This window comes from Neomonachus schauinslandi, chromosome 9 (assembly GCF_002201575.2).
Source record: "Neomonachus schauinslandi chromosome 9, ASM220157v2, whole genome shotgun sequence".
Taxonomy (NCBI): Eukaryota; Metazoa; Chordata; class Mammalia; order Carnivora; family Phocidae; genus Neomonachus; species Neomonachus schauinslandi.
In genome coordinates, this window is record NC_058411.1 from 83,477,604 (window position 1) to 83,504,703 (window position 27,100).

The 27,100-nt window shown below is 48.4% G+C and overlaps 1 protein-coding gene across 1 annotated transcript in view; it reads left to right on the plus strand.

The window, feature by feature from the left end:
* Positions 1-27,100, plus strand: part of STARD9 (StAR related lipid transfer domain containing 9) — a 128,018-nt gene that overhangs the window by 82,663 nt on the left and 18,255 nt on the right. Inside the window, exons 14-23 of the mRNA XM_021695296.2 lie at positions 1,054-1,131; positions 1,561-1,632; positions 4,442-4,621; positions 7,823-7,874; positions 8,205-8,342; positions 8,999-9,081; positions 9,218-9,321; positions 14,099-14,286; positions 14,752-15,217; positions 16,690-26,922. Of these exons, the coding sequence (XP_021550971.2) occupies positions 1,054-1,131; positions 1,561-1,632; positions 4,442-4,621; positions 7,823-7,874; positions 8,205-8,342; positions 8,999-9,081; positions 9,218-9,321; positions 14,099-14,286; positions 14,752-15,217; positions 16,690-26,922 (11,594 nt within the window). The remainder of the gene's footprint in view (positions 1-1,053; positions 1,132-1,560; positions 1,633-4,441; positions 4,622-7,822; positions 7,875-8,204; positions 8,343-8,998; positions 9,082-9,217; positions 9,322-14,098; positions 14,287-14,751; positions 15,218-16,689; positions 26,923-27,100) is intronic.

Sequence of the window (27,100 nt, forward strand, 5' to 3'; positions counted from 1 at the left end):
CTGGTATCGTTTACACTAAGTTCTTTTATTCTCTCATTTTTAAAATTCCTTCCTTCCTTCCTTCCTTCCTTCCTTGTTTCCTTTCCTTTCCTTTCCTTCCTTTCTTTGTCTTTCTCTCTCTTCACCCTCATCCCAACTTGCCTGACTTTGCCAAATGAAAATGGAGTGGAATTCTTTCTTTCAGTGTCATACCCTTCTCTCATATCTCTGCTGACTTCATTCAGTTGCCTTTTTGAATAATTTATTTTAGATACTTCTCTGAGACCATTCCTTTTAAGATCTCTGGTGTACCACTGCCACCGTAAGGGAGATCATTTAAAAGTTTCTGTGTTCTATGCTTTTATTTTGAGTTTATGTTGATGTATGCTTGTATTTTATTTCTTTTCTGTGCAAACTGCAGTGACCTCTGTTTCAGGCTAAAAAGGGGCATATTAAGGAATTTATTTGTTTTGAAAAGTGGAGTAATAATGAGAAATTTAAAAAATATGCTTTGCAATTTCAGTGAAAAGTTTCAGGGCAGGGATCACAAACTGGTGGCCAGGCCTATATAGCCCATCTGTGGACTGTTTTATTTATTTATTTATTTTATTTTTTATTTTTTTAAGAGTGAACTACCTGTGGACTGTTTTAAAAGGCAATGTAATTAGGTGGGTACTAAGTTTAGTCACATTACAGGAAGATGAGCATCGACTGCCTACACATGTGCTGGCACTTGTGTTACCCGTCCACCTCCTGCTCAAGGGCAGCAATTCTCATACTTGAGTGTAGGTCAGAATCACCTCCTGGAGGGTTGGTTACACCACAGCTGGGCCCCAGCCCTCAAGAGTTTCTGATTTGGTAGGGGGTGGGTGGGTGGGTGGGGAAGCAGAATTAGCATTTCTAACAAGTTCTTAGGTGGAGTTGATGTGGTTCTGGGACCATACTTTGAGAAGACTGCTTCAGAAGTTACTCCAAAGGAGTAAACCACTTTTTCCAAACTAGTTCTGTGTAGCATCTTAGAGCTGGTTGGGGCCTGATATCAGTCTTTGTGAAACCAACTTCTTTGTGTTTCAGGATGCAAATATGAAACTGATCAGAGAACTCAGGGAGGAGATTAGAAGACTCAAAGCCATGCTGCTGAGCTTCGAACTGGTATTCAGGCTATCAGAACTTTTCTGTTCCCCAAAACCTGCTTTTCTTCTGCATAGAATCCGAGCCCTGCTGCATTCCATGTTTTCAATTAAGGGACACTTGTGGAACAGAGGCAGGAGCAAAGACAGGACATGGATGACTCTGATTACCTGAGTAGTTTCAGATGGGGTGGACATCGCCACTATATCATTTTTGTTGTCCAAAGGGCATTTGCCTAAATGGCCCTTCTTCTGTGTGTAGGTGGATTCAGGGAATGGGGCCCTCTAGAAAAATTTGTTCGAATTTTCCTTCTTTGTACCAGTGTGAACCCCAATATTTAAGCTTCTGATTTGTTTCTGATTTTAATGATAGTCTTTTCTTTATCTGCCCCTCTCTTCCTTCATAAGAGTAAGGGTGAGACCCACAAAGCACATCTGTCTCTTTGTGCAGAGAAATTACAGTCTATTGAATCAGGAAAAGGATGAGAGTCTGAAGGAGCTGGTTCTCCAGAATGAATTGAAGGTGGGTGAATTGGGTGGACTCAGTTATGCTCTGCATCACCCTGGTAGTAGGTCTCATCTCTCTCCATTATTCCTGAGTCATGGCTGCTCCCTTGTGAGAACAGAGAGTTTCTATCTAGTTTAGAGACAGTTTTTGTCTTCATTGAGCTTTGAGTGGGGAATGAGTTTGCCTTAGGGGCTGGTAACTGGCTTTCTTTGTTTAGTTCTCTTAGGGGTTAATGATAACTCCCTTTGGATAGGGAGAAAAAAATTATTTTCCAGTCAGTAAATCAACTGACTGACATGTATTCATTGAGCACCAAATAGGTGTTCAGCATGATGCTTCAAGAGATACAAAGAAGTTCTTCCCACAGGTGGCTTGCAGTCTAACTGGAAACACATTTAGAGAATGGTAAAGGTAATGAACTATAGTAGTTATATGAAAAGAGCTTAGGGAAGGAAGAAATCATTATGGCTTGGAATTTTCAGTGCCGGCATCACAGTGCTGAGGCTGGAGGCTAGAGAACTTGAACTAGACCTTGAAAGATTGGTAGAGTATGTTAGGAAGAAAAGGGTAAGGCATTCGGGGTGAGGGTGGGATAATTTCAGCAAGGCCATGGAACTGAAAGAATGAACTTGTGTGGGAAGCCATATAGAAGCACACAGTGTGAGGAAGACTGAGCTGACTAGAATACATGCTCATGGCAGAGAGTAGTGGAGGTAAGGTTAGGGCCAGTTTAGGAGTTTGGACTTTACATTCACAATATTAATCATGGCTTCTTGAACCAGTTTGGTAACATAATAAAAGGGTATATTAGGAAATTAATGTGACAGCTGTGTGTAGGATGAATTGAAGGGAGGGAAGATTGGAAGCAGAGAGATCAACCAGGAAGGAGACTAATTTTGTGACTCCATGAGGGTGAGGGCAAGACATATGGGGAGGTTAGATTAAATGGTGTTTCCTGGAGACACTTACAAAGAAGAAATGGCAGGCATTATTTGGTGACAGTTTAGAGTTAGATACCACAACCCAAATGTCCCAATTCCCAGTACTCTGTTGCATCATCATTATACATTATAAAGTATCCTGGCTATGTCAATATTTTGTTACCCAAACTAAACTTTAGGACTACATCACACATCCAGGCATTTCTCAAAAATTCTATGCTTAAATATACGTTCTAATTTTTGGTTCAGAAAATATTACTGCTGCATACATAAAAGATGAAGTACAGAGTCAAAATCATTCCAAGCTCCTTAGCAGTTTTACATTATACATTTCTGGCAGATCTGGACTTGAATCTGCCACTTGCTGGCCTTTGACCTTATGCAGTAAAGGGGTAGGTGATGAAAGCCAGCCAGAAGGGGAGGTGTGTTCAGCGGTACCTCCAGGTAGCTGAATCAGGCAGGCTAAACTGTAAGCCAGAGTGCCCTGCTGCTCACCTTTGCCAGGTCCTCATCCAACCCAGTCCTTCATGGGTACCCTGTAAGTCTCACTCTTTGCAAACTTCAACTCAATGAGTATAATGTTAAAAATAACATTTCTAGGGTATGTAAAACACTTGTACCTAAACTTGTCATACTTTGTTTCTTCTCAAGTACTTAGCTGAATCCAGGTCCTTTTCCTGCTTCCTCAGTTCTTCCATTCCCAGGATAACTTTAACTTTCCTGCCTGGGCATCCATTTCCACCAAAAGAAGAAAAAAGCACCTTACATTCAACATTGTTAATTCACGTTCCCCAGGTGGCCTTACCTTAAGGCCTCTAACTTGCTGTATTGTGTGTGTGTGTGTGTGTGTACACACACATATATACATGTTTTTTTTTTTAAGGTGGGGTAGAGGGAGAGAGAGAATCTTAAGCAGGCTCCACGCCCAGTGTGGAGCCCGATGTGGAACTCGATCTCACAACCCTGATATCATGTCCTGAGCTGGAATTAAGAGTCAGATGCTTAACCCACTGAGCCACGCCAGCGCCCCTACATATTTTTTAAACTCTGTTCCTAATACATAGTAAGCCCTCAATATTTTGTTATTATTACCTGGTCTTTCAGACCAGTTTTTCTTTTTCTCTTTTTTTAGAAATTTTAAATGGAATTTTTATTGGAATATGATGGACATGCAGAAACATAAAATATACAAAATACAAAAAACACAAAATACAACATAGTAGCATTCAGTGGATTTTCCACAAAGTGCACACAGCCATGTAACCACCACCCAGATCAAGAAATACAATACTACTGGTACTACCCAAGATCCCTCATGGCCCACTGCAGTCAGTCCCCTCCAAAGGTAACAGCTATTAAAACAACTGTCAGACCAGTTTCTTATAGTCTTCGTTCTGAGGAGATTCCTCTTGATGCTTTGTGTATCTTTGAGCCCCATATAAGCTTATATTAGGATTTGGGGTTCTGCACCTTGGGAAAGAAGTGTTGGGTCGTAAAACTATTCCCAGTATGGATCACATAGAAGAGGGATAGGGAAAGGGGAATTATAAACATAGATGTATGACTAACATCTCAATTTTTAAAAAATAACACTTATGGCATTTTTTTTCAAGTTATAGAAACAATACACGCTTGTTGCAGGAAACTTTAAAAATAACATTTACAGAGGGAGTTTCTATTTATAAAAGTAATACTTGCTTATTGACGGGATGTTAGAAAACCGCTCACAGAGGAGGTGCAAAGGCCTCTGTGGAGCTTTGAATAGTAACACTGAGGAAAGTGAGGAAGGAATGCCATGAGGAATCAGACTAGGATGACTGCTGACCTTCATTCAGTCTGCTCCCCAGGCGGGGTGTCTAAAACCACCTCCTCCATCTCTGCAGATAGACCAGCTGACTAAGGACTGGACCCAGAAGTGGAACGAGTGGAAGGCCCTCGTGGAACATTACAGAGTGGACATCAACAGGAGGAGGGCTGGCGTGGTTATTGACTCCAGCCTGCCACATCTAATGGCCTTGGAGGATGACGTACTCAGCACAGGTGTCGTGCTCTATCACCTCAAGGTGAGCAGGCTGTGCATTCCCTCTCTTCCTGAGCCACTGGCCCCAGAGGTCAAAAACAGAGACGTTGAGGGCAGTAGCCATGCATCTATGGATTGAGCCAGTTGCTGCTGAGCTGCCTTTCAGGTTTGCCCTCAGGAAGCTGGGCTAGCCAACCAACTGTGATTCATTTGCTTTTGTATAATTAGAGCAGAAGACTGGAAATCAAAACAATTATTTGTTTTTCCGTGGCTGCCATTGTGCTCTTAGATAACTTACTTTCATTCTCTGTGATTTAATCTCATTTTAAAGTAAGAAAGATGCTGCTTATATTCCTTTTCTGGCTTCCTGAAGGACAGGAGTGCAGACATGGAAGTGCAATCCTAACCTCAGAATACCATGGGCACTCCCAAGCTCTGCACATCCAGGCTGCTCACAGACAGCTTTCAGAGGCTAAAGGGGATCAAGATCTGAAACAGTTTCCTTCTAATACCTCCCCACTCCTCAACTCTCAAGTCAACAAAAAGTGCACCTCCTGCTTCTCCATTACTAGGCTTACCGGGGAAAGAAGAGAGGAGAATGAAAGTAGATGCAGAAAGCTTAAAGAAAGCATGAGGGAGAGCCCAGAGAGCTGGTGGGCCAGCAGGGTGGGGCAGGGCACAACATGCAGCCATCTAGAAGTCGGAATGAAGCTCCTGCCTTCCAAGAAAGACCTGGATCACCTGGTTGTCACATGGAGGCAGGTCCTCATTTCTCAATGAAGCATTTTGAGAGTTAGTCCCCAGTGGTAGGTAAGTCATATCCTGTCCTCATCAAAAATATTTGTCTCCCTGTAGAAGGACAGTCTCTGTGGTTGGCAGAACATACTTTATGTGGCCAAAATCCCTATGCTCACTGAAAATCCAGTCATCATTCTGCCATTTGAAAGGAACAGAGTTTATGGGGGATACATAATGCTGTTCTTATCCCTGGAGAAATCAGGTTTCTAATGCTGTCATGCATCTGGTAGTGAGATGTTAAAAGGCGCTTATTTTAGGATAAGCCCTTAGGGAAGTTGTCAGAGACCGAGCCTCTCAGAAAGTTAAAGTAGCTTATTTTCAAACCAGTGAGTGTAAATTCACTCAGTGAAAATGCCTCAGGCAGAAGTGACTGTTACCTAAATAACAGATCTAAATACCAAAGGCTGTCAATCCTTCTATTAGTCAGAACCAAGGGGAGAGGTTGGAGGTCAGGAAGAGACCAGGTGGATTAAAATGGTTAATATCTGAGTAGAACTGATCTGCTGTATTGGTTGGATGTGGAGCAAGCAGATGAAGCTAGAATTCAAGTGGTAGAACTCAGGGTGGCATCAGAGGGTTAAAGGACAGGACTGAGATTGAATCAGAGACAAGAGATGAGTGCGGGCCTCATCTGAATGTAGGAGTGCTGGTTTTCATTGCAGAATCTGTGTGCACTGAGGGTGGTGCCCCCTCCTTGATGCGTTTGCTGTGAACCTGAGGATGAGGGTTCAGTCTAGTTCTAAACCTGGAATTCTGCATTTTATGTACCCATTTTCTCCCTTTTTGTTTGTTTAGATCCTGGTTTGGGTAACAGTATAGCAGTAATTGCTCAAGGATCTCTGTGTGTTTGTTTGCATTGCTATCTTGGTTACAGACCTAATCCCTGTCTATGCCCAGGAAGCTTTTTTCCCCTTTGGTCACCTTGGGAAGTACCTTGGGTGGGAAGAGGACAGAGGGAAGTGTGGGTGGAACACAGGTTACTGGAATCCTGGACTTCATTCTCATAATTGCCTTGTGCCATTAATTCTCCCTGCATAAATAAGCAGAGGGGGCAGCAAGCACAGGTGTCAACTAAGTCCTTGTTAAATGAGATACCATTGTGTTTTGTGGTGGTTTCTGCCCTGTAGATGTAGGAGTTGTGATAGGCTGTGACCTTATCTTTTAGTAAGGAATGCATTTCATCATCAGGGCTGATCATGAATTGGCAGGAGAGGTCTTGACCCTTTTTCCTCAGTTTTGTTTGGTGGTGTTTGTAGAGGCCAGCATCCATTTGTCTGTGTGGTCCTCAGTGGCTGAGCAGGAAAGGCTGGGCTCTGGCTGTCTGTGGGTGCAAGCCCAGTAAGGTCAGAGTCTCATTCATTACTTCCAGGAGCCTGCCTTCATACCAGCTATTTTAGGGGAGCTGCAGGGACCGCCCACTTCTGACTGCTAACAGTGAAGCCTAGTAGGGAACTCTCTGCTCACTTCAAAAACATCAGCTACCAGGGAGGTGGTATGGTGAGGATGGATAAGCATGGGCTCAGGCCCAGAGAGACCTCAATTCTAGCCATGGCTCTCCTATTTAGTATATAGGTTCCCTGGACAACTTTCCCCATCAGCTTCAGATTCTTCTTATATAAAAGGGGGATAATAACTATTTCAGGTTGTTTGAGGATTAAGCAAGAGATGTCTATAAAGCACTCAGCGCAATGCCTGGGACATAGTGATTGGTTTTTCAATATATGATAAACATGTATCTAAACTCAGCATCTCTGTTGTCATGTTGCTGCCTTCCCCAAACAGAGGTATGTGTTCTTAAAAGAATTGCCATAATCCAAGGGCCAAAAGGCCGCGTCTTCTACTAACCCAGTGATTCGTTTATGCTAACTTGTTTCCCTTCCTCTCTTACACTTTCTTCCAGTCCTTTTTGATTCTAGATATGCTTTTCTCCTATTTGTGCTTTACCCTTCTTAGCATCTGGTATCTGTTGAACTTTATCTGTCGACCAAAAAGGTAAAAATCCTGTGCTTCCATACATCTTCATAGAACATGTGTCTCTTTGAGACTAAATGGACCAAACTTGGACTGTACCAGCCTTAGTCCCTGGAGGAAAGTTCTGCCTGTGTGCCCACTTTCTCAGACTAGAGAGTCTCTGACCAATGGTTCATGGCTGTTCCCTAACATCAGGCTGTGGGACAGAAGGGAGTTTGCCAATACTTGTTGACTTTGCAAAGAGTTGGTGCTGCTTTCTTATGTCCCCCCACCCACCGCCTTCTCAGGGGCTTCCTGGGCTGCAGTGAGTGGGCAGAGCGGTCAGAACAGCCTAGACCAAAGTTGAGAAGTGGTGTGGAAAATGCCAGGGTGGGTGTGGGAAGACAGTGGTAACACTCCAACAGGTAGACTCTGCTTTGGGGACAGGCTGTGTCTCTTTTTACTCTTGTTAAAAGGGCTTTGTGTTTTCCTTTAGGAAGGGACAACAAAAATAGGAAGGATTGACTCAGACCAGGAACAGGACATTGGTAAGTGCTAGAACATTTGGGTCTGGCACTGTGGCAGGTAGTCATGCGTGACCAGTCTCTTTAGAGGAGCCTGATGATGCCCTGATGAGAAGAAGGTATCTCTGAAGATCAAGGGACTGTTCCTGTTTTGCTTCTATGTTGTGGTCGTGGGTCGGGGACATGGTAGGAGGAGACCCACACGGTGGGAGGATCAGGTCTGGGTGGTTTCAGGTGGTGGCTCCTCTTCTCTTGTCGTAATGTGAAGATCTTACAGATGTGGATTCTGATCTTACAGAAAGGGTGTTCCCCTGGGTTGTCTCCCCACCCCATTGACCCCCATCTCCTGTATAGTCCTGCAGGGGCAGTGGATTGAGAGAGACCACTGTACTATCACCAGTGCCTGTGGGGTAGTCATTCTGCGACCTGCCCGGGGGGCCCGCTGCACAGTCAATGGCCGGGAGGTTACTGCCTCCTGTCGTCTGACCCAAGGTAAGACTGCTTATAGCTCTATTTATGCCAGGATGAGGGATGGACTCTCTTCATTCTCATGGGAGAAACCCAGAGAGCTCAGTGAAGCAGGCTTTAAAGTTGGGACACCCAGCCTCTGCACTCAGAGATGTGAAGATTTCCTAATACCACCCTCTTCCCATAAACAAAGAAGCCTTAATTCTAGGGTTCCAGGGTGGAGAATGACTCTCTGAAATTTGTACCTGTGTCCTTGGGAAGGTCTCTGAACCTCAGTTTTCTCATCTGTAAAAAAGCCATAGAGGATTGTTGTGAGGATTGAATGACCCAGTTCATGTGATGTTCTTCACAGTTCTTGGCACCCAGTAAATACTCATTATCATCATTGCTATTACTACTATTGTTAACCTATTACTATTACTACTATTGTTAATCTAATGTTAAGCATTCCCTCACTACTCCACTGGGAACTCATTTTGCTTTCCCTTGGAGTAGCAGAACTCCTCCTATTCATTTTGTTAATTCAGTACATACGCTGTGCGATATCCAGTGAATCTTACTGCCTCACCTAAGTTATCAACTTGTTGAGGGCAGGATTTTGTTTTCCAGAAGGGTGCCCTACACATAATACATACTCAGAACGTGAGCTGTTGATTAATTCTCACCTGTCTCTGTAACAGGAGCAGTCATAACCCTGGGGAAAGCACAGAAGTTCCGGTTCAACCATCCAGCAGAGGCTGCTGTCCTGCGGCAGAGAAGGCAGGTGAGTGTGCTCTGGTTTCAAGGTGGCTGCCAGCCTCCCTGCTTCTCCTTTTTGAGGGACAAGTTTGAGCTTTGTCTCGTTCTCTTGGATTGGGGGTGGTGACAGCAGCCTCACCACTTTTCTTCCTCATTCCCAGGTCGGAGAGGCTGTCAGTGGCAGTGGCTCTTTGGAATGGTTGGACTTGGATGGAGATGTCACTGCCTCCCGGTTGGGTCTCTGCCCTTTGCTTTGGAAGAAAAGGTGAGAAACATGTGCTCCTTCTGCTGTGGAACCTACTGTTCTTACTTAGTCTCTTACAACATGGAGCCAAATGGGGGAGGTGAGTGTGACTGAGTGAGGCCTGTGCAAGTGATTGAGGGATCCCGAGCTAGCTGCTTAGCTTGTTGTTGGCAAGGAAGCGGTCTTGGCCTTCATTCATTTCCTGTTCAGTATTGTAAGTTTGTTCATCACTGAAAGGAGTATATCATTTGATGTTTCCTATGGCCGCTTTCCTCTGTCAAGATTTGAATGTGACGTGTTCCTACGTATCTTTGAGACTGCTTCTGAACTTACCTCCCTGTGTTCCCCTTTAAATTCTGGACTGCCTGTGTGTGAGTTCATAGGGTGTGTCGACTTCCAGGACTATGGCTTCCTCCAGGTTTTTAAAGAGAGTATGGGACTGAGAATCTTTTTTTTTCTCAATACCAAGGGTCCAGAACTACACATAAGAGGGTCAGAAACTCCCGGAACAATATGCAAATATTTTGGGGTTCTGCCCTCTCATACCCACTTTGCCTGCATTGTGACCATGGAAACATGGAGTCAGAGTTTTCTATGTGATTGGTGGCAACTACTTTTCTTCTTCATAGTCATTCTTGATCCATTTCTACATAGAATGCTCTTCCCAGATCTACATGTCTTGTAAGTCGGATACTGGGAACAGTGGTATCCTTCCTGTAAGTCAAAGTAACCTCTGACCTGGGGACGTTCTATAGAAAATGTCAGCAGGAGACTCAGTGTCTGTGAGATCCCTGGTGTTGGGAGGCTGCCTAGCACCATGAGCACGGGGCTCTGGAGGGGTTCTGATGGCCCTTTCCCCTGGTTCCTTCAAGAGGGATCTAGCTGTTCTTTTCTCAGGCCAGGAGCATTTGCTGGCAGCTGATGACAGTCTTGGGTCTGACCTTGGTGGTGAGGGGCATTGGACGTAGGAGCAGAAGTGCTGTGATGCAGGGAGCATGAACAGCAGGCAAGTCCTCACGTGCGGGCTGCTAAGGACCATAGGATGAGGCAGAGTCTAAGGCAGGATGGCCCCAGTGTTGCATGACGGAGGACTCTATGGAGTGACAGGGAAGGTGGGAGAGGTGACACAACTGGAGTGTATCAAGGCCAAGGCGGATTAAGGAGCAGCTGGAGCGTTTGTTTTGTCAGAGTGCAGTCATGGAAGGAGGCCTTGTCTTAGGTCCGGTTTCTGCTGGGAAGATGCACTAGAGCTCTGTCTTTTCCAGAGTTCACAGGTGTGCAGAGAAGAGAGCCCTGCAGCTTAATGAGCTGTGATATTGAAAAGTCACATTGGAGTTGGATAAAGCTGCATCATGTCCTGAATTTCTGAAGTAAAAGCTGTGTGGCTTTAGGCAAGTTACTGAGTCTCCGAGTGTTGGCTCAGCCTAAGTAAGGATACTACCATCTGTCTCCAAGAGATGCATGTGATAGGGGTTGAAAGAGCAAGTACATGTGCTTTGCCCGCTACCTGACGCTGCCAGCCCCGCTGCTGGGGGCCCTTGTTGAGAGCTGCCCAGGTACACAGCCTCCCTTTCATTTTTGTGCCTCCCACCTTGTCCCAGCTGACCCATCCACCCTAGAGAACATGGGTCTTCTCCTGCCTTTTTAAGGTCTTCTCAGCTCTCTAGCGCATGGCTATTGACGTGACCTTTCAGCAACACCAAGAATGCATCCTTTCATTTGGAGAGGACAGAGAGGGATTAGAGAATCAAGGCCTCTCCCACTCACTGCCTCCACTCTTTAGCACCAGCTCCAGGAGCCTGTGGGCTGGGCTGGTCCTATGCAGCTCCCGTAGCTAGCATCTGTGTGCCAGGCCCTGGTGGAAGTGGGGTGGAGTGGGGCTCAAGCCTGTGATTGGGCAGAGGGACCAGGGAGAGAACCCGTGAGAGAGGAGAAAACTGCCTGTTGTCAGCTGGGCTCCCAGAGTGGGTTTGTGGCTGTGTCTCCGTGAGAGTCTCATCTGTTCTGGTGGGGTTGGCTCTAAAGCCTCTCCTTGTCCTAGAATTTTCTTCCCTCGTTTTTCTCTCTGGAGGAGCACTCATGGGGAGCCTGCAAAGCTGGAGCTAACTCCAGAGCCAGAGGAGATTGGCCAGTCTGCCTCTTTTTACCCTTTGCAGCAGTGATCTAGACCAGAGAGGAGTTTGTCCTCAAAAACTGTTGCATTTCCCCTTTGGAATTTTGGGGGCTTAACCTTAAGTGCTTAGAGCCTGGGAGACCCTGTTGCTGCTGCCACTGCCGCCTTAGTGAGTACACACTGCTGCATTCTGCTGCAGAAGCTGTCAGGCCTCGAAGCAGCTGGGAGGCCTGGGAGAGAGGGTTGGGGAGGGCGTGATGGAGTCTTGGCAAGCAGGCGACCAGGCAGCAGCGGGGAGATGCTGGAGCCACCCACGATGAAGGGCAGTCATCTAACAGGGGTCCTTGGCTGGCAGGTTAACTGAAGACTTGCAAGTAGTAATCTACCCAGATATGTAACATAATGTTGGTATTTTTTTTTTTCCACCTGCTTTCTGGGTGGAAAACACATTTGACTGATGTGCTTAGCAAAGGAGCCATTTTTCAGTCTGCTGGCATGTGGCATCTCAGGTGAATGTGCTGTGTCTCTAGTGATCATCCCAGACAGCTTCCCCTTGCAGGTCTTGTTGGTGCTGTGAAGGAAGCTGCATTGGGTCCGCAGAAGCTGACTGGCTCGCTGCTGGGGGAAGGGTAGAGGGAGTTGTCTACTCTGGAGAAGCAAATTGTGAATCTGAGGATTGGGAGACAGGGAGAGAAGGAAGTTGTGAATACTCTCTGGGAATTAAGAAAAAGATGCCCTTCCTGCTCTTTGCATCTGATGGTCTGGACTTTAGCTGGGTTTGTCTAAGGCCTTCTGATGGTCATGTTTGTAATTCAGCCATGTCTGTAGTCAGACAAAATTTGGAGCAGTAATGCAGGCATGATACATATAAATACATGTATAAAATGTTTCCCATTAATGGCCTTTTCTATCTGTTCGGTGTAACTGGTTTTCTATTCTAACTGCTGTCCCTAGTCTTTTGCCTTACATGTGACAAAGGGTGCTTTTCCTTTTTTCTGTACATTCCAGTGTGTGTATTTGGCCTTTTGCCCATAGCAGTCAGCGCCAGTTTTCCCCAGAGCATACTCAAGTATCTGGGCCTGTCCAAGTCCTCGGACCCATTGTAGATTGAGTCACCTCATAGCCTCCTTCCCAGGGAAGAAATTGCTATCGTGTCACCTCCTACCCACACTCCCCCCTCCCCATTCATCCTTCACTCTCCTCTGAAGCCTGCATTAAGAAATCACAGTTTCTTCTAAGGCAGAGGCAGCAAACTTTCTGTAAAGAACCAGATAGTATTTTAGGATTTGTGGGCCGTACAGTCTCTGCTGCAGCTACTCAAGCAGCCTAGATAATATATAAGCAAATGAGTATTCCAATAACACTTTAGTCACAAAAACAGGCAATGGACCACATTCGGCCTATAGGCTATCGTTTATGGACCTCTGCTTTGATATACCCTCCGTGATTTTATTCTGCTCTACAAAGTAGCAAATGTAAGCCAGGTGAACCCCCTAGAGTGCTACTGCTCAGACTATGTAGTGTAAGTCATTAAGTGGGCCTTGAAGAGGCATGGCATCCTGGGACCGGAATGAAGTCTAAGGGCTGGCTAAGGGAGGACAGATTGGGGCTTTTTTATTAGCTTGCAGCAGATCCCAATCCCTCCCAGTCACTCCCTACTCCCACCACCTGGAATGGCCATGCACTTGGCTCCTTTAGAAACCTGAATGACAGGGATGGAGAGACCTTGCTGTGAGGTCCTTGCATAGGAGGCCATGTGCGACCAAAGGAAAAGCCACACAGGTAGAAGCTGTCAGTCTTCAGAGGAAGGCTCTAACTCATCCATGGCCGCACAAGAACCTGATGGCAGAATAAAGCATGACTGCAATCTAGAATTCTTTTTAAGCTTAGTATTATGGAGAATTCCAAATACACAACCAGTCATCAAATCATGGCTAATCTTGTTTCATTTATATCCCCACTCCCTTTCCACTCTCCCCTGCTCTCCCTGACTGGATCTAAATAAATCCCAGAGAGTTTCACCAGTAGGTACTTCAGCATATATTTCTGAAAGTTGTGGTAGAGTCTAAAACTCTTGAACCCTATTCTTGGGTTCATTCACTGAGAACCGCCCTCGAGTGGAGACCAGCTCTCCTCTGGGTCTCCAGGCACACACACAGGTGTGGTGTGCATATAAATTCTCTCTCCTCTAGATTGGCTGTCTCCTACTCCCAGGTCACAGAGGGTTTCTGTTTCACAAAATGGAGATGGAATCATAATCTCTGAACATGTAGGAGAATTTCCATTCCCACAGTGTTTGTTGGAGCTTCTGTTCTACTCTGTTTCCAGCAGGTTTTAAGCAGACCTTTTTATTTTTTAAAGGACAAAGCTTCTTGATTTAGCTAAAATGTTTGTGTTTTTTAAAGCTGCTTTACTTTCCTGGTCATTTTCCTTAACCAGAATGAACCTGTGTTTCTGGTCAACTCACAGTCTAAGAATATGCTAGTCTAAGGACCATTCTCCCCTCCTGCACTGTGACATCATGAACTGCCTGTGACAGCATGCCTATGTGTGCTAAGTTGCCAGAAGTTCAAAGCCCACTCTGCCCTGTTGAATTCAGGGCTCTCAGAAAGGCTTAGACTGCCACTGGTTTGTCCTGAACTGGGTTTGCATTTCCCTTGGGTAACCCTGGCCCCTCTGTGATAGGAGAGTGCTGGAAGAGCAGAATGACGAGGACCACCAGCTGCTGAGGGCTGGAGAGGCGCCCCACAGGGCCCAGATTCAGCAGCAGCACTACGTGGGGGATTTGAGGCAGCGAATCCTAGCGGGACAGATTAGAGCCAAACAGGATCTGGAGTTGGACCAGGTGCACATCAGCCGGCAAATTAAAGACAGTAGGTGCCCACTGCTCACCGTGTCTGCTTCACCTTCTCATCTCTTCATTTTCATGCTTCCACATCCTTCCGTATTCTCTCCTTTGTTTTCTTTGTGATATGATGGAATCTTCGGTATTAGGTGTTCTCTCCCCTCTTTCAGAAACCAGAGGCTCTTATGAGGGGCTGGAAGCAAGAATAAGGAAGCTACCTTCCTTACTGCCCCTCAGAGTGATGGACCCCCTGCTCTCTCCTCATGTGCACATTTATCCATGCTTTGCTGCCTGCCCCAGCATGTGCTAAGGCCTGGGGGCTTCCTTCCCTAGCCCTGTGGTAAGGGGGCCCGGTAGCCCTCACCCACCACATCACCCCTCGCCAGCACTTTCCCTCCATTTATGTCCAGCCACAACCAGAGGTGTCTGAGTCTAGGCTGCACGGGCAGGGAGGGAGGTGCTGACTTTCTCTCAGGGAGTCTTTGGTTCCCAGACCAGCAGTGGCTGCTCGGAGAAGAGACCTGGCTGGCTGGCTTGCAGCAGCAGCAAGACCACGTGGTAGAGAAAGAACTCGAGGCCTGTGTGCCACCTGGTGCTTGGCTTCAGGCAGATCCTGAGACTCTGCTAAACCCACTGGTCCGAAGCCAGAAGAGGGAGGTGCGACTGCAGCTTGGGCGCAGGAACGTACTTCGGGCAGCACAGCGGGACATCTGGCGAAGAAAGGCCTCCTTCCAGCTAGAGAGAATCATCAGGAAGCAGGGGCTGCTGGGGGCCCAGAAAGGACTGGCGCAGCCCAAGGCGTTGTGCAGGCTCCAGGATGACCGCACCCAGAAGCCCCCATACCGGCTACCTGGCACTGACGCCATGGCCCCAGGGCCTCAACACAGAAACAGACGGACAGGTTACAGTTCTTTGAGCCTCCGAAGGCTCTGCAGCCGGTACTTGCCCCAGCTGCACAGGTACAGCCAGCGGTGGTCACCTGGGATCATTGGCTGAGGTTTACTGCCTTGTTGCTCAGGGGGTGTTCTTTACTTCCCAGGGCCTCAGTTTCTCAGTCTGTGAAATGGAAAGATTTGCTTACTCCTCTCTTCTCCACCACTTCTTCCCTCTTTTGACTGCTCTTCTTTCTCTGTAGGTGAGATCTTCTAAGACTCAGGCTTTTACCTTCTCCCATTCTGAGTGGCAACTCTTGCTGCTTAGGTGATATCTTCCAAGTGAGAATCTCAGCCTCATTTTTCACCTGCTCTTTAGACCGTGGCTGTCTATGTACATCTCCTTGTGTTTGTCCTGCCACCGCCTCCATCTCATCTCTCCTCACCCCAGACTCGGTTCCCACATGCTTCCTCCCTCTCCCTCCCACCTGTCCTGCCACCTCAAGTGAGCTTCCTGACCCTAAGCGAGTGGAACACTATCTTTCTGACTCCCAGGTCCAATTTGGGATCTTCCTTGTTTTTTTTTTTTCTCCTTCATTCCTTTCAGTCAAGGTGAGGATGGAGTAGGGGACTGTGTCTGCTTCTTTATATCCTCCACGCCTACCCCAGGGCCTTGCCCATAGTATGTATACAGTTCATGTCTGTTGGTTGTTTGCTCACCTCTGTGGTCTTCATAGTACTAGGCAGGCTTTTTTTTTAAGACTTTTTATTAAAATTTTTCAAACATAAACTAAGTTGAGAGTAGAGTATGCCTATCTCCCACATTCAGCAGTTACCAAGATTTACTATGCTTGCATTAATCTCCTTTCCGTCCTTTTTCTGATGAAGTATTTTTAAAGCAACTCCTAGACATCATGTTATTTCTAAAATACAAGGACTTTTCTTATAATCACATTGTCATTATTCACCTAACAAAATTAAGATCAGTTATTCAATATAATCTAAAACCTAGGCCATATCAGATTTCTCTAATTGCCTCAAAAATATCTATTTACAGTTGGTTGTTCAAATTAAGACCCAAGTAGGAATCACACACTGCATGTGGTTATGTCTTTTAAGTTCCTTTCAATAATACTTTCTGTTTCATTTTTATTTCTTCATATCATTGATTTGTTAAAAGTGGATCAGTTCTGTAGAAGATGCCACTTTATAGATTTGCCTGTTTGATTCCTTGCAGTGTCATTTAGATTCCTCATACTGCCTGTTAATGGAAGTTTTCCCTAAAGGCATGATTAGATTCCGATTCAGTTCAGTCTTTTTATAAGATAAAGAAATTGAGCAGCAGAGTGTACCTGGGCTTCTTTGAAGCTAAGACTGTAGTCCACAGTTGCCTTTTGTACCTGTAGAGCTTTTCTCTGACCTCAAAGGCTAGAGGGGACAGTGACATTGGCCTAGTTGTTAACCTCTTTCAGAGCAAATAAGTGGGACTTTATATTCCCTCTGTGAGCAGGAAATAGGGGCCTTTTACTTTTCTAAAATGGCTTTCCTTTTCTCCACAGTATTTTCCTGAATCGGGATCCCTCCACCATGTTACCTCCTATGCCTGACCCCACTGACCAAATATCAGAGAAAATTCCATCAGAAGAGTATTTGCCCCAGGCTGCTTCTTACCCTCCAAGGACAGGACACTTCAGTAAGAATGCCCTCTATTCCTCAGGCAAGGGGTATCTCTGCACTGCCAAGGGGGCCTTGGCAAGGAAAGGAGCCTTAGCCTCAGGCACCTGCCTCACTGTGAGTTCTGAGTTTGCCAGCGTCCAGGAAATGGAAAGAGTGGGTAAGCAGCCCTGTCGGATGGCGTCCCAGAGCTTAGCATCTCTGGATCATTCAGCTAACAAGCTAAAGCTAAGGGATGAGCGAGATGCACTCACCCCCTCCACCTGTACCAGGAGGGGTAGGGGACTATCAGACCGTGACCACACACGAGCAGAGTGGCGAAAAGAAGGGAACCTTGGGACCCACAGGCCTGCTAAGGGAGACTGTTGCAGTTCCTCACATCCCTGTGGACCCAAACAGGCATCTGGGCATGGAAAGGCAGCCAAGATTTTCTGGATGGAATCCAAACCATCTCCTCCAAGCAGGGCATCAAAAAGGCAGCAGAGGGTTCTGGTCAAAGACATTGCCAAGAAGTCCTCTTGTTTGCCTCATGGCAGCCCGTTGAGGGGGCAACACAGTGTGGGAGACCCAGACTCCACATCCTCACTTACAGATGTCAGCCCAAGAGTGGACCATGTAAGAGATAAAGATGGTGACTTATCTGATGCAGATAGCAGTTACTCAGTGGCTTCTCTCTCCTGTGTCTATGCCAAAGCCCTAATGGAACCACTGAAGCCAGAGGACCCCCAGGGGAAGGAACAGGATCTCCCAGAGCCAGAGAACTCTGAAAGTGACGACGGCCAAATATCTGAGGACTCGCTGGCTGAGAAGGGGTATGAAAGCCCACCAGACAGCCCAAGGAGTAGTTATCTTCCCAATGGCCATGGCCACCGCAGGGCCAGAGCTAGAGCCTCTGTGAGGGGCTTCACCACATCCTCAAACAGTGGACTATTCACCCAAACTCACAGGAGCCTTTCTCTGGATAGCCTGATTGATGCCAAGGAGGAACTGAGGGAAGATCAGCAAGAAGAGCCTTTCTTCAGTTCAGCTGATGAGATGCCCACAGAGACTTTCTGGCACCTACAGACCTCCAGTCTGCCCACAGTCGACCAGGAGGCAATGTACAGGCTTGGTCCCATCAACCACGGAACAGGAACCAGGCTGGATGCCATCCTGCCAATGAGCAGTTCATTTTACCTTGGTCCCCCACCCCAGCCCTGCTGTGAGCAACCTGAGTCAGAGGTAGAAGCAAGCTCCTCTGAACAGGCAAACACACTCCAAGGCCTGCAACTTTCAAGAGGGAGCCCTCTGTTGTCCATGGATTCCTGGTTTTCCTGTGACTCTAAGATCAATTCCAGCAGCACCTCAGGAATAATGGGTTCTTTATGTCCAAGTCCAGATGTCCAGGAATCTCAGCCCCGTGGTTGGGAGAGGCCTGGACACTGGCAAAATAGGGAAGAACTAAAGCCATCAGGGGCAGAAACACTCCTGCCCTATAGCTCCAAACTATCCGGAGATGGTGCTGAGCTGCCCTGCTGCATAAGCGGTGTGTACACAATCCCTGCTTCTGATACATCCAGGCTGTCACTCTGGGGGTCTTACAGGCTTCTTCAGCCACGAGTTGCTGGCGTCTTTCGGGCCAGAGGTATCCCTGACACAGCCCAGGAGGCCAACTCTGAAGTATCCAACAACTCCAGTGTGTCAAGTGTTTTGGCTGCCTCTGCTGCCTCATTCACTCATGTAGGCAGTGCCCATGAGAGGGACTGGGCTGCCCTTCAGCAGAAGTACCTTCTTGAACTGTCCCATCCTGTGTTGGAGGCTGTAAGAGAACCCAGGCCAGCTTTCTCCTCCCTCGAAGAAGACTCTGCCTCCTTGACCCAAGCTTCTGGCAAAGAAACAGATACTCTATTGCCAGTTGGTTCTGGGGTATCTAGCAGTCTGGATTTCAGCAACTTTCCTATCCATTTATCCAAAATTAGGCATTTGAAAGCAGAGAAAGAACAGGACAGTTTGAGTGCTGAGTTAGAAGGTACTTCAGATTTCTTTACAACTAGAGAGAAAGAGGTGAGTCATAGTGGAACTTACTCAGCAGATGTAGAATCATTGACTTCTGGAACTACAAATGCACCAGTTTTTGCAGCAGAGAACAAGGTAGCAAATTCCATGACTGAAGCATGTGAAGTCAAGCAGAACAGCTTGGAAGAGTCTTCTCAGAGTAGTGGGAAACCTCGACTGATGACTTCCTCTGATGAATGTTTTTTGCAGAAGAGCCCTTGTCACAGTCATGTCACCATAGCCACTAAAAAGGACCACTGGCCCGAGGGCTGGGCTCCTCTCAGGACAAATAGTGCAAACCAGGAGGGGCAGTTCAGTCCCAGTGGCTACCCACCCCTGCAGGAAGAGAAGGTAGACTATCAGGAGAGCTCCAGGGAAGTGGTTGGAAGGCACCCAAGTGTTTCGTTTGTGTTTCCATCTGGTCCAAAGCGGTACCCCCACTCTGCTGCCTGGAATCCATTCCCGACTTCCTTGGAGCCACCTCCCTTGGAGACATTCTATGTGACCAAAAGCCGGGATGCCCTGACAGAAACTGCCTTAGAGATCCCAGCTTGCAGAGAATCAAGAGTGCCTTCCCCACCCCCCAGAGAAGCCTGGGGCTTTGGTCATGACCATCACGTTCTCCAAAATATTTATTTGAAGAATAATTTGCCAGTGCTGTTACAAAACCAGAATTCCAAGATTGCCTCATCTCAGCAGGTCACAGCAACGAGGCCATTTGATCTGAACACGAAGGAAGTTAGCAGAGAAAGAGGGAAGTGCTCTGGAAATACTGAAGAAGAAAGCCGTAATTCAGTTTACTTTTTTGTTGCTCAGAACAGACATTTTCTTTCATCTACTAGCACAAAAGTATGTGAATTTGAAAATCAAGTTGGAATTTTAAATAAACACAGTCTTTCAGCGCTTAAGGAGGGAGAAAAGGCCACTGTACAGTCCTATTGCAATGTTTGCTCAAGGCATTCTAGGCCTAGGAAGCCTCTCATTTGTGAGTCTGAGGCAGATGAGGAAGAAGAGCAAGATCACAATGTAATCCTAAGACAGACTCAGGCCTTTGATATGAACAGACAGTTTCCTTCTGGGCCCAGGTCTGATTTCATCTATGAAACCATCAATTTAGCCCTTGACAAGGACATGCTGGGGGAAACTGCTATTTCTTTGCAGTCCAGATCAGTACATCGTAGAGTAAGTGGCTCAAAGATGATGGCCCCAGATGAGAGTCCAGCCCACAAGGGTAAGAGGAAGAATGAATTTGGTCTTCTTGGGAAAGTTCTTCATTCCAAAGGCAGCTCCAAAGAGTTTAAGCTTCCACAGGCAGAGTCTGCATATGAAAGATTCCAGTCAGTTACATGCTCTCAGGAAAAAAACCTGAGTGAATGTAAGGGCCCTGGAAGGTCACAAGAAATGGTAAGCCTCAAAGAAGAACCTTCTAGAAAGAAACAGAATAAAAGAGTCAACAGTGCTGAGGAAATGGCCAGGCTAATTAGGAGTGTAATACAGCTCGAAAATGGCATCTTGGAAATTGAATCCAAGCAGAAGCAGCAGCTAAATGCTTCCCACACACTGGGAGTCAGTAAGGAGTTTATATTCCAGGACTTGAGGGACCAGGAGATGGCTGACCATGTCCTGAGGCCAGGCAGCTTTGGAAACCACCTGTCTTTGAAGGATCAGCCATCTTCTCCAAAACAGACAGATGATGTTACCTTTAGGGATAGCAAAGCTGGAGAAATGGAGGTTAACAGTAGCACTGGGAAAAGTCCCCAGGTCCAGAAAATCACCTTGTACCCCTTCAAGTCAAGGGAATGTGTACAAGACATTAAGTTTGCAAAAGAACACACTCACCCAGCTGCATTAGACAGACCCTCCTGGGACACATGTGATGATGTAGGGACATGTACAGCTTGTAGAAAGTTTGCAGACACTTGTGCTGATCCAAGAACCAAGGCATCGGCTAGTGCTCTGCCATTGCAGCGGAGCGCCAAGATGTCTTCTGAGAAGGAGGGCGAGGCGGGGAATGCATCCCCAAGCCCCAGCGGGCAGCCCTGTGGCTTGGGAAGTGTTGAGGAACTGGAAACTGTGAAAAGTTTTTGGGAAAGCCAAGTTGTCAAATGTGTAAATAGTTCTAAGCAAGAGGAGCCCAAAGTTCAAGGCAGAGTTGAGGAAATGGCTGTGCAAAGAGGAGGGAGCCTACAGGTGGAAAACACAGTGGCCTCATCAACTCAGAAACTTCCTAGCCCAAGCCAGCATTGTATGGGCACATCTTCCAGCCAGGAGATTGACCCATTGCTGAGCCAGCCAGACTCCTCTGCATTTCTTCATGGAGACCCGAGTAATACCTTGTCCTTGAATTGTCCAAGGCTGCCAAGAGACTATCTTCATGCACGTGATACTGTAGGCATCTCTTCAGTTGACTATGTGCTGGATCCCACAATGTTGAGAATGCCTAACAGTCCCTTGGTAACTGGAGCAGGGAGTCAGAATCAGAGTGGAGAGCCCCAAAGCCACAGTCCTCAGGGAGATGTTAGAGGGGACTCCTCCTTGGCACACTCTGCTTGGTGTGGGTCTGTGATATCCATGGCCATGGGATCTCATGGTCAATCCCATGTATCAGAGGGCATTCCCGTGGGGGCAGAGGGCCACAGATCAGCAAGTACCCAAGACCAAGGAGGGGACCTCAGAAGCATCTCAATGGGCTTGAGTCCCAGAGAGGGTTTTGCTTCTGAAGCTGAGGCAGCTGTACAAAGAGGAACAGAAAGAACCAGTTCCCTGAACAGGGTCTCTAGCCCACTTGAAAAGAAGGCCTGCTGCCTCTTAGAAGAGGGTAATAATCAAGGCCGGCAGGCGAGGCAGAAGGCAGAGAAGGAGGCCGAGGACCTTGGTTCTCCTAGTGGTACTTTCTCAGCACCTGTGTCCCTGCCAAGGGTGCCTCACCTAGAGCGCTGTGCTCATATGTCCACGGGTCTGGCTGTGTTGGAGGAGATCAGACAAGCAAAGGCCCAGGGACAGCAGCTTCATGACTTGGGGGCTGGAGGTAAAATTCTTCCTTACTATGAGACTTTATTAGGACCTGAATGTTCTTCAGGGGCCCCGGGTAGGTCTCAGTGTCCACAAAGGGACCAGTTAGTATCAGACAGGATGAGGAATGAGGCTGAAGCGCAAGGATTTCAGGTAGCATCTTTCTCTGCTGAATCAGGACATCTGTTGACTAATGAGAGGAAAGTTCCTCAGGCCACACCCCTCCCTTTCAGCTTTCAACATCTGCACAACACAGAGGCTAAAACAGGGCCACAGCATCCCTCACAGACTTCCTCCCATGTAGCCCCAACTCTAGGCAAAAGCCATTGTGCTGGAGAACTGAGACATTTTCTGGGAGCTGGTGGACAGTTTGTATGTCACTCTTGTTCTGAAATCATAGAGAAAAAGAAAAAAGCAACCAGAACACATTACTCTTCTGATCCTGTGGGCTCAGGCAGTTTTCCTTCAACAGCTGTAGGAGACAGGAGGGAAATACCAGAGAAAGTAGTGGCTCCCTTATCTTCTTGGGCCCCTAATGATGACCCTGGTGTGATTCCACGTCAGGGAAGCCAGTTAGGTCTGTGGGACACTGCAGAGGCCATGTGCCCTGGTGGTCAGGAGCGCAGCCCAGCGCATCAAGAACCTAGAATTCTAGATACCACTTGTAGAGGAGGTTCAGGTAGTTTCTTAGTGGCTGCACAGGGAGGAAAAACAACCTATTTTGAAAGTCAGCTTTTGACCTGTGACGTTCAGAATTCTGTCAGCCTCTCAGCGAGTACCCAAGACTACTCCCAATGCCTTGAGGCTTCCACTGGTTTAGAAGAAGGGAGGGCAAGTCCCAAACAGGGTACCATCCTGCCTAGAGCCCTGAGAAGCGTTGAACCGGAAGCTCCCTTGCAGCAGTGTATGAAGTGGAAGGAGACTGTTGGCTGTGGGCTGGCAGAAGCCTGCAGTGCTGGCAGCAAACATCCCGGGCTGACTCCGTTGCCAGATCAAAGACCTAGCCCAGGTCCTGGGGGAGTTCAGGAGGAGGCCCAGTGCAGATGCCCACAGCAGACTTCCTTTTGTGTTGTCTTCTTAGGGAACATTGAAAGCAGCAGGACTCTTAGTCCATCTGGGGTGCAGGAAGACAGCAGAACAACTCCTTGCCGACATCTGTGCAATCCTCAACCCGCTGCTTCTCTTGCCTGTTTCTCCCCACTCTCCACTTTGCCATGTTATAGGGATGGTGACCTGGGAAAAGGGAGTTCCAAGGCTGCCCCACACACTCTCCAGCCACCCTGCATAGTGCCTTCCAGAGCCTTTGGAATGGATGAGAGAGGAGAGAGCTATTCTGGGGAACTTGAAGTGCTCTTGGCACCTGGCCTTGAGCACAAGGGCATTCACGGAGAATTTGGGCCAACAGACAGCAGCACTCAGGAGCCTTCTGCTTCTGCTGCTGTCCTATCTCTGGCTCAAGGGTGCACATCCCCTTCTGCCTCTCATGTGGGGACAAATTCACTGAGCCACTCAGTGGCTAATGGAAGCTCAAGGTCAGTAGAGGATCCTGAGAAAAAGATTGCTGAGAAGAAAGCCAGCACAGAGCTTGAGGCTGCCCTTTCCTCTGTAGGCTTGTGCTCTGAGCCACTGAGGATGTTTCAGGACAGCTCTGGAGGTGGCCAGAATGCACAAGAGTCTCAAACCAAGCCAGAACCACCTTTAACAACTGAGAGACCACACACCCTGGATTTAGGTGAAGGGTCTGTTGAGAATGAGCTTCTGGGGGAACCACAGCATGGATATTTAGGAAATGCAATCCAATGCCTTCCAGAAAATCCACAACTTTCCACTAAGTCCAGAGGTCACAGTGGCTTGGATCCCCAAGCCAAGTTTGTAGCAAAGTTAAAACACATCTCCAGGCACCAAGCTGACAGTCCCTGGGAGGAGGAAGAGCAGCAGAAAGACCAGGCTTCGGGTGGTGGTAAAGAACCTGCCCAGGGCAGGAATTCTCAACCTTCCCAGGAAGGTGGTTTGGACAGCTGTCAGATTAGAGATGCAGGCAGAGAGGAGGCACATGCAGCTGAGCCCTCTGTATCTAAGATGTTCTCATCAGTCTTCAAAGACTCAGCTACCATGCCTTTGGGGCAAAGTGGAGCCCCACAGCCCACACCCCTGAGCCCTGGCCTGCCTGCCTCTGGCAGGGAGCAGCTGGCTCCCCCCAACGGGTGCTCACTTCCTGTGATTGCAGTCGTCTCTGACCCCAAACACTCTAGGTCCTCCCTTAAACCACAGTTCTCTGTGGTCAGCTCTTCCTGGTCTCTTCAGGAGCTGAACATGAGTGTGGAGCCTCCTTCCCCCACAGATGAAGATACACAGGAGCCTAACATATTGTGGTTTCCACATCCCAGGGACTATTTCTCAGGTAATTCAGCAGTGAGAACATCTCTGAAAGCTGAGGGCTGTGGTCAGAAAGCCTCATCTAACTTGGACAATAGCACTGCTGGTCACTGGCCCCCGAAACCTGCCACTCCTCCTTACCCAAGGTCATCAGCTCTCTCTTGCATGCCAACCCCTGATTTCATGACCAGCTGGACGTCTAGTACCCGGGAAGAGGCCTGGCAGGAAAGTCCAGAGAGACCGGTTGGCCAGGCCAGGCCAGAAAAGTGGCACTCCAAAGCAGACAAAGGAATGTTACACTTTGACTCCAGTGACATCAATCCCTACATCCTATCCTCCAGTCCAGAGGGGCCTGTGCAGATCGGCTGGAAGCAGTATGTGTTTGGCAGTGCAGTGGATGTCTCCTCTGGCCAGACACCCCAGGGCCTGATACCGCCAAACATGGCCCGTTGTTCAAGCATGGACAATGGCCTAGAATGCCAGAACTCTCCACTCTACTCCCACCTCAGCACCTGTGCCAATGCCCGGGACCTGTCGAGCCCACACAGCATTGGACATGCCCGGGGTCCACGTGAGGCCTGGAAAGTATGGGGTTCCTCACGTGCCTTGGGGAACCTCCACATCCTGAACAGCCCTGAAGGAGCAAGCCCCAGTAAGGGTCCTGACAAGAGAGCCCAGTTCCCGGGCACCCCTGATGAAGCAGGCTGGCTGAGGAGTGAGCCCCTCTTGGCTGAAGGAAGTGCTGCAGATCCAGTAGATGAGATTATGCTGCTGTATCCGTCAGAGGCAGGTCTTCCTGTGGGACAGTCCGGGATGGACACCTTGGAGCAGGGCACACAGACCCTGGGGTGTAGTCTCTGCTGGAGCCTTACCGACATCTCTGCTCAGCCAGAAACCAGTGCAGTGCCAGTCTCTGGTCTGGTCTCCTGGACCAGCATGCATAATCTGTCTCTCCACCTCTCACAACTGCTGCACAGCACCTCAGAGCTGTTGGGGAGTCTCTCACAGCCAAGTGTGGCTGAAAAGGAACAGAACATCAAGAGGGAGACCCCAGATGAGGTGACCCAGGCCCTTATGATAGACGGCTGCACTCAGACCACCATGGACAAGTGTATCCAAACTGACCTGGCCTTACCACCTCTGCACTTTCAGGCCCCAGAGGCCAACCCTCAGGAGGTCAATGTGGTCCTTGAAGTGCTGGGCTCAGATATTCCTACCATGTCTCAAGAGCAGAGATATGTCATGGGGACACTTCAGAAGATAGAGGCAGAGGAAACAGCATGGAAAATAGCAGAGCCTTCAGAACTTCAGGAAGAAAGTACCCACTGCAGGCCCCAGAGCCTTCCAGCACCCCCATCCCACTTGAGGTTTCAGAAAGCTCACTTTGGGCAGAACCTCCCTTCTGTGAGCCCTCAGGCTTCTCCTGATGCCTCCCTACCTCCCAGCTCCCAGCCAGAGGAACCCTCTGGCCTGGCTGTTGGTAGCCTGAGCCTCAGTGGCTCCCAATCCCCAGAGCCCTGCCCCAGTGCTGCAGAGTCCGTCAGGGATCCTAAGGTTGAGACGGAGCTGGGCACCATGGGTATGTTGTTGGTGGACAGGGCCTCCTCCCCAATCCTCACACTTAGTGCCAGCAGCCAGGGGTTGGGGTTCCCTGCAGACTCTTTGTCTGTCACAGCCCCCTCAACTTGTCCTCTTGAAGGCCACCAGGAGCTTGTCTCCAGCCCAGACCTTCTCCTTGACACATCCAGGCCTCCAGTGGATAATCATTCTCAAACCACTGAGGAGTCAGGTGGCTCCCAGAGAGTGGGGGCTCCATGTGGGGAAGGCAAGCATCCCTTAGAAAGGAGTGATGGCAGGTCATTCCTTGAGGTAAGCTCCCCAGACAGCCCACCACAGAGCCCGAAACTCCAATTCTGCTTGTTAGAGCAGCCGCCTCCGCAGCTTCAGCCCAGGACCACCACCTTGGTCCAAAGCGGACTGCCACCACCCTCACTGAGGAGCAGGGGCCAGAGGCTGGCTGATGGTTTTGTGCCGGAGGACCTGGCTTCCTCAGAGTGCGGCCCAGTGAGGAGTAGGGGTCCAAGTCAATGGCAGAGCAAGACAGAAAATGGTGGTGAGAGTTCAGCATCTCTGGTGGAGCCACAGCCCACTCTGGACTTCTCGCCTTCAAGGGGAGGCCTCCAGCCCCTCAGCCCCTGCCCTGCCTCTGAGTTGACTGATAGAGCAGGGCTCCAGGGTTCCACTTTGGGCCCGACCAAGGCCTGCCAGTCTGAGGTGCTGCTGCGCTCCGGTTCCCAGGTGTGCATGGCCCCTGAGCCCCAGCATCACGGCCTGAGGGACTTCCCAATGCATAACAAATTTACTCATTGGCATGGGGTTCAGGATGGCTCTCCTGGGGGGCTAGGTGTGATGGAGTCACTGGGGACCAGATGTGATCTGAGCTCTGGAGAGCAGGGACAGAAGCCCCTACAACCTCCTGACGACCAGAGCCAGGATACTCAGTGGTTCCAGAGGGAGCCGATCCCCCTGCAAGTTGGGGCCCAGAACCTCTCACTCAGCATGGAACTCACAGAAGCGAAACTGCACCACGGCTTTGGGGAGGCAGATGCCCTGCTGCAGGTGCTGCAGAATGGGACAGGGGAGGCGTTCGCTGCTGAAGAGCCTGTGCGGTCTGCCTGGGAGGAGCTCTATGCCCGGTAAGGGCCCCCAGCCTGGTGGGGTAGGGCAAGAGGTGGGCTGAAAGAGAATCAGAGAAGGCTAATAGCTGGCTATTCCTTTTTCCTCTGCTAGGCTCTGGGATCTTCTGGGGATCAGAGGTAGATCTTAAGATGGAGAAGGGCATTCAGGGCCAGCTTAAGTGAATCAATCACATTT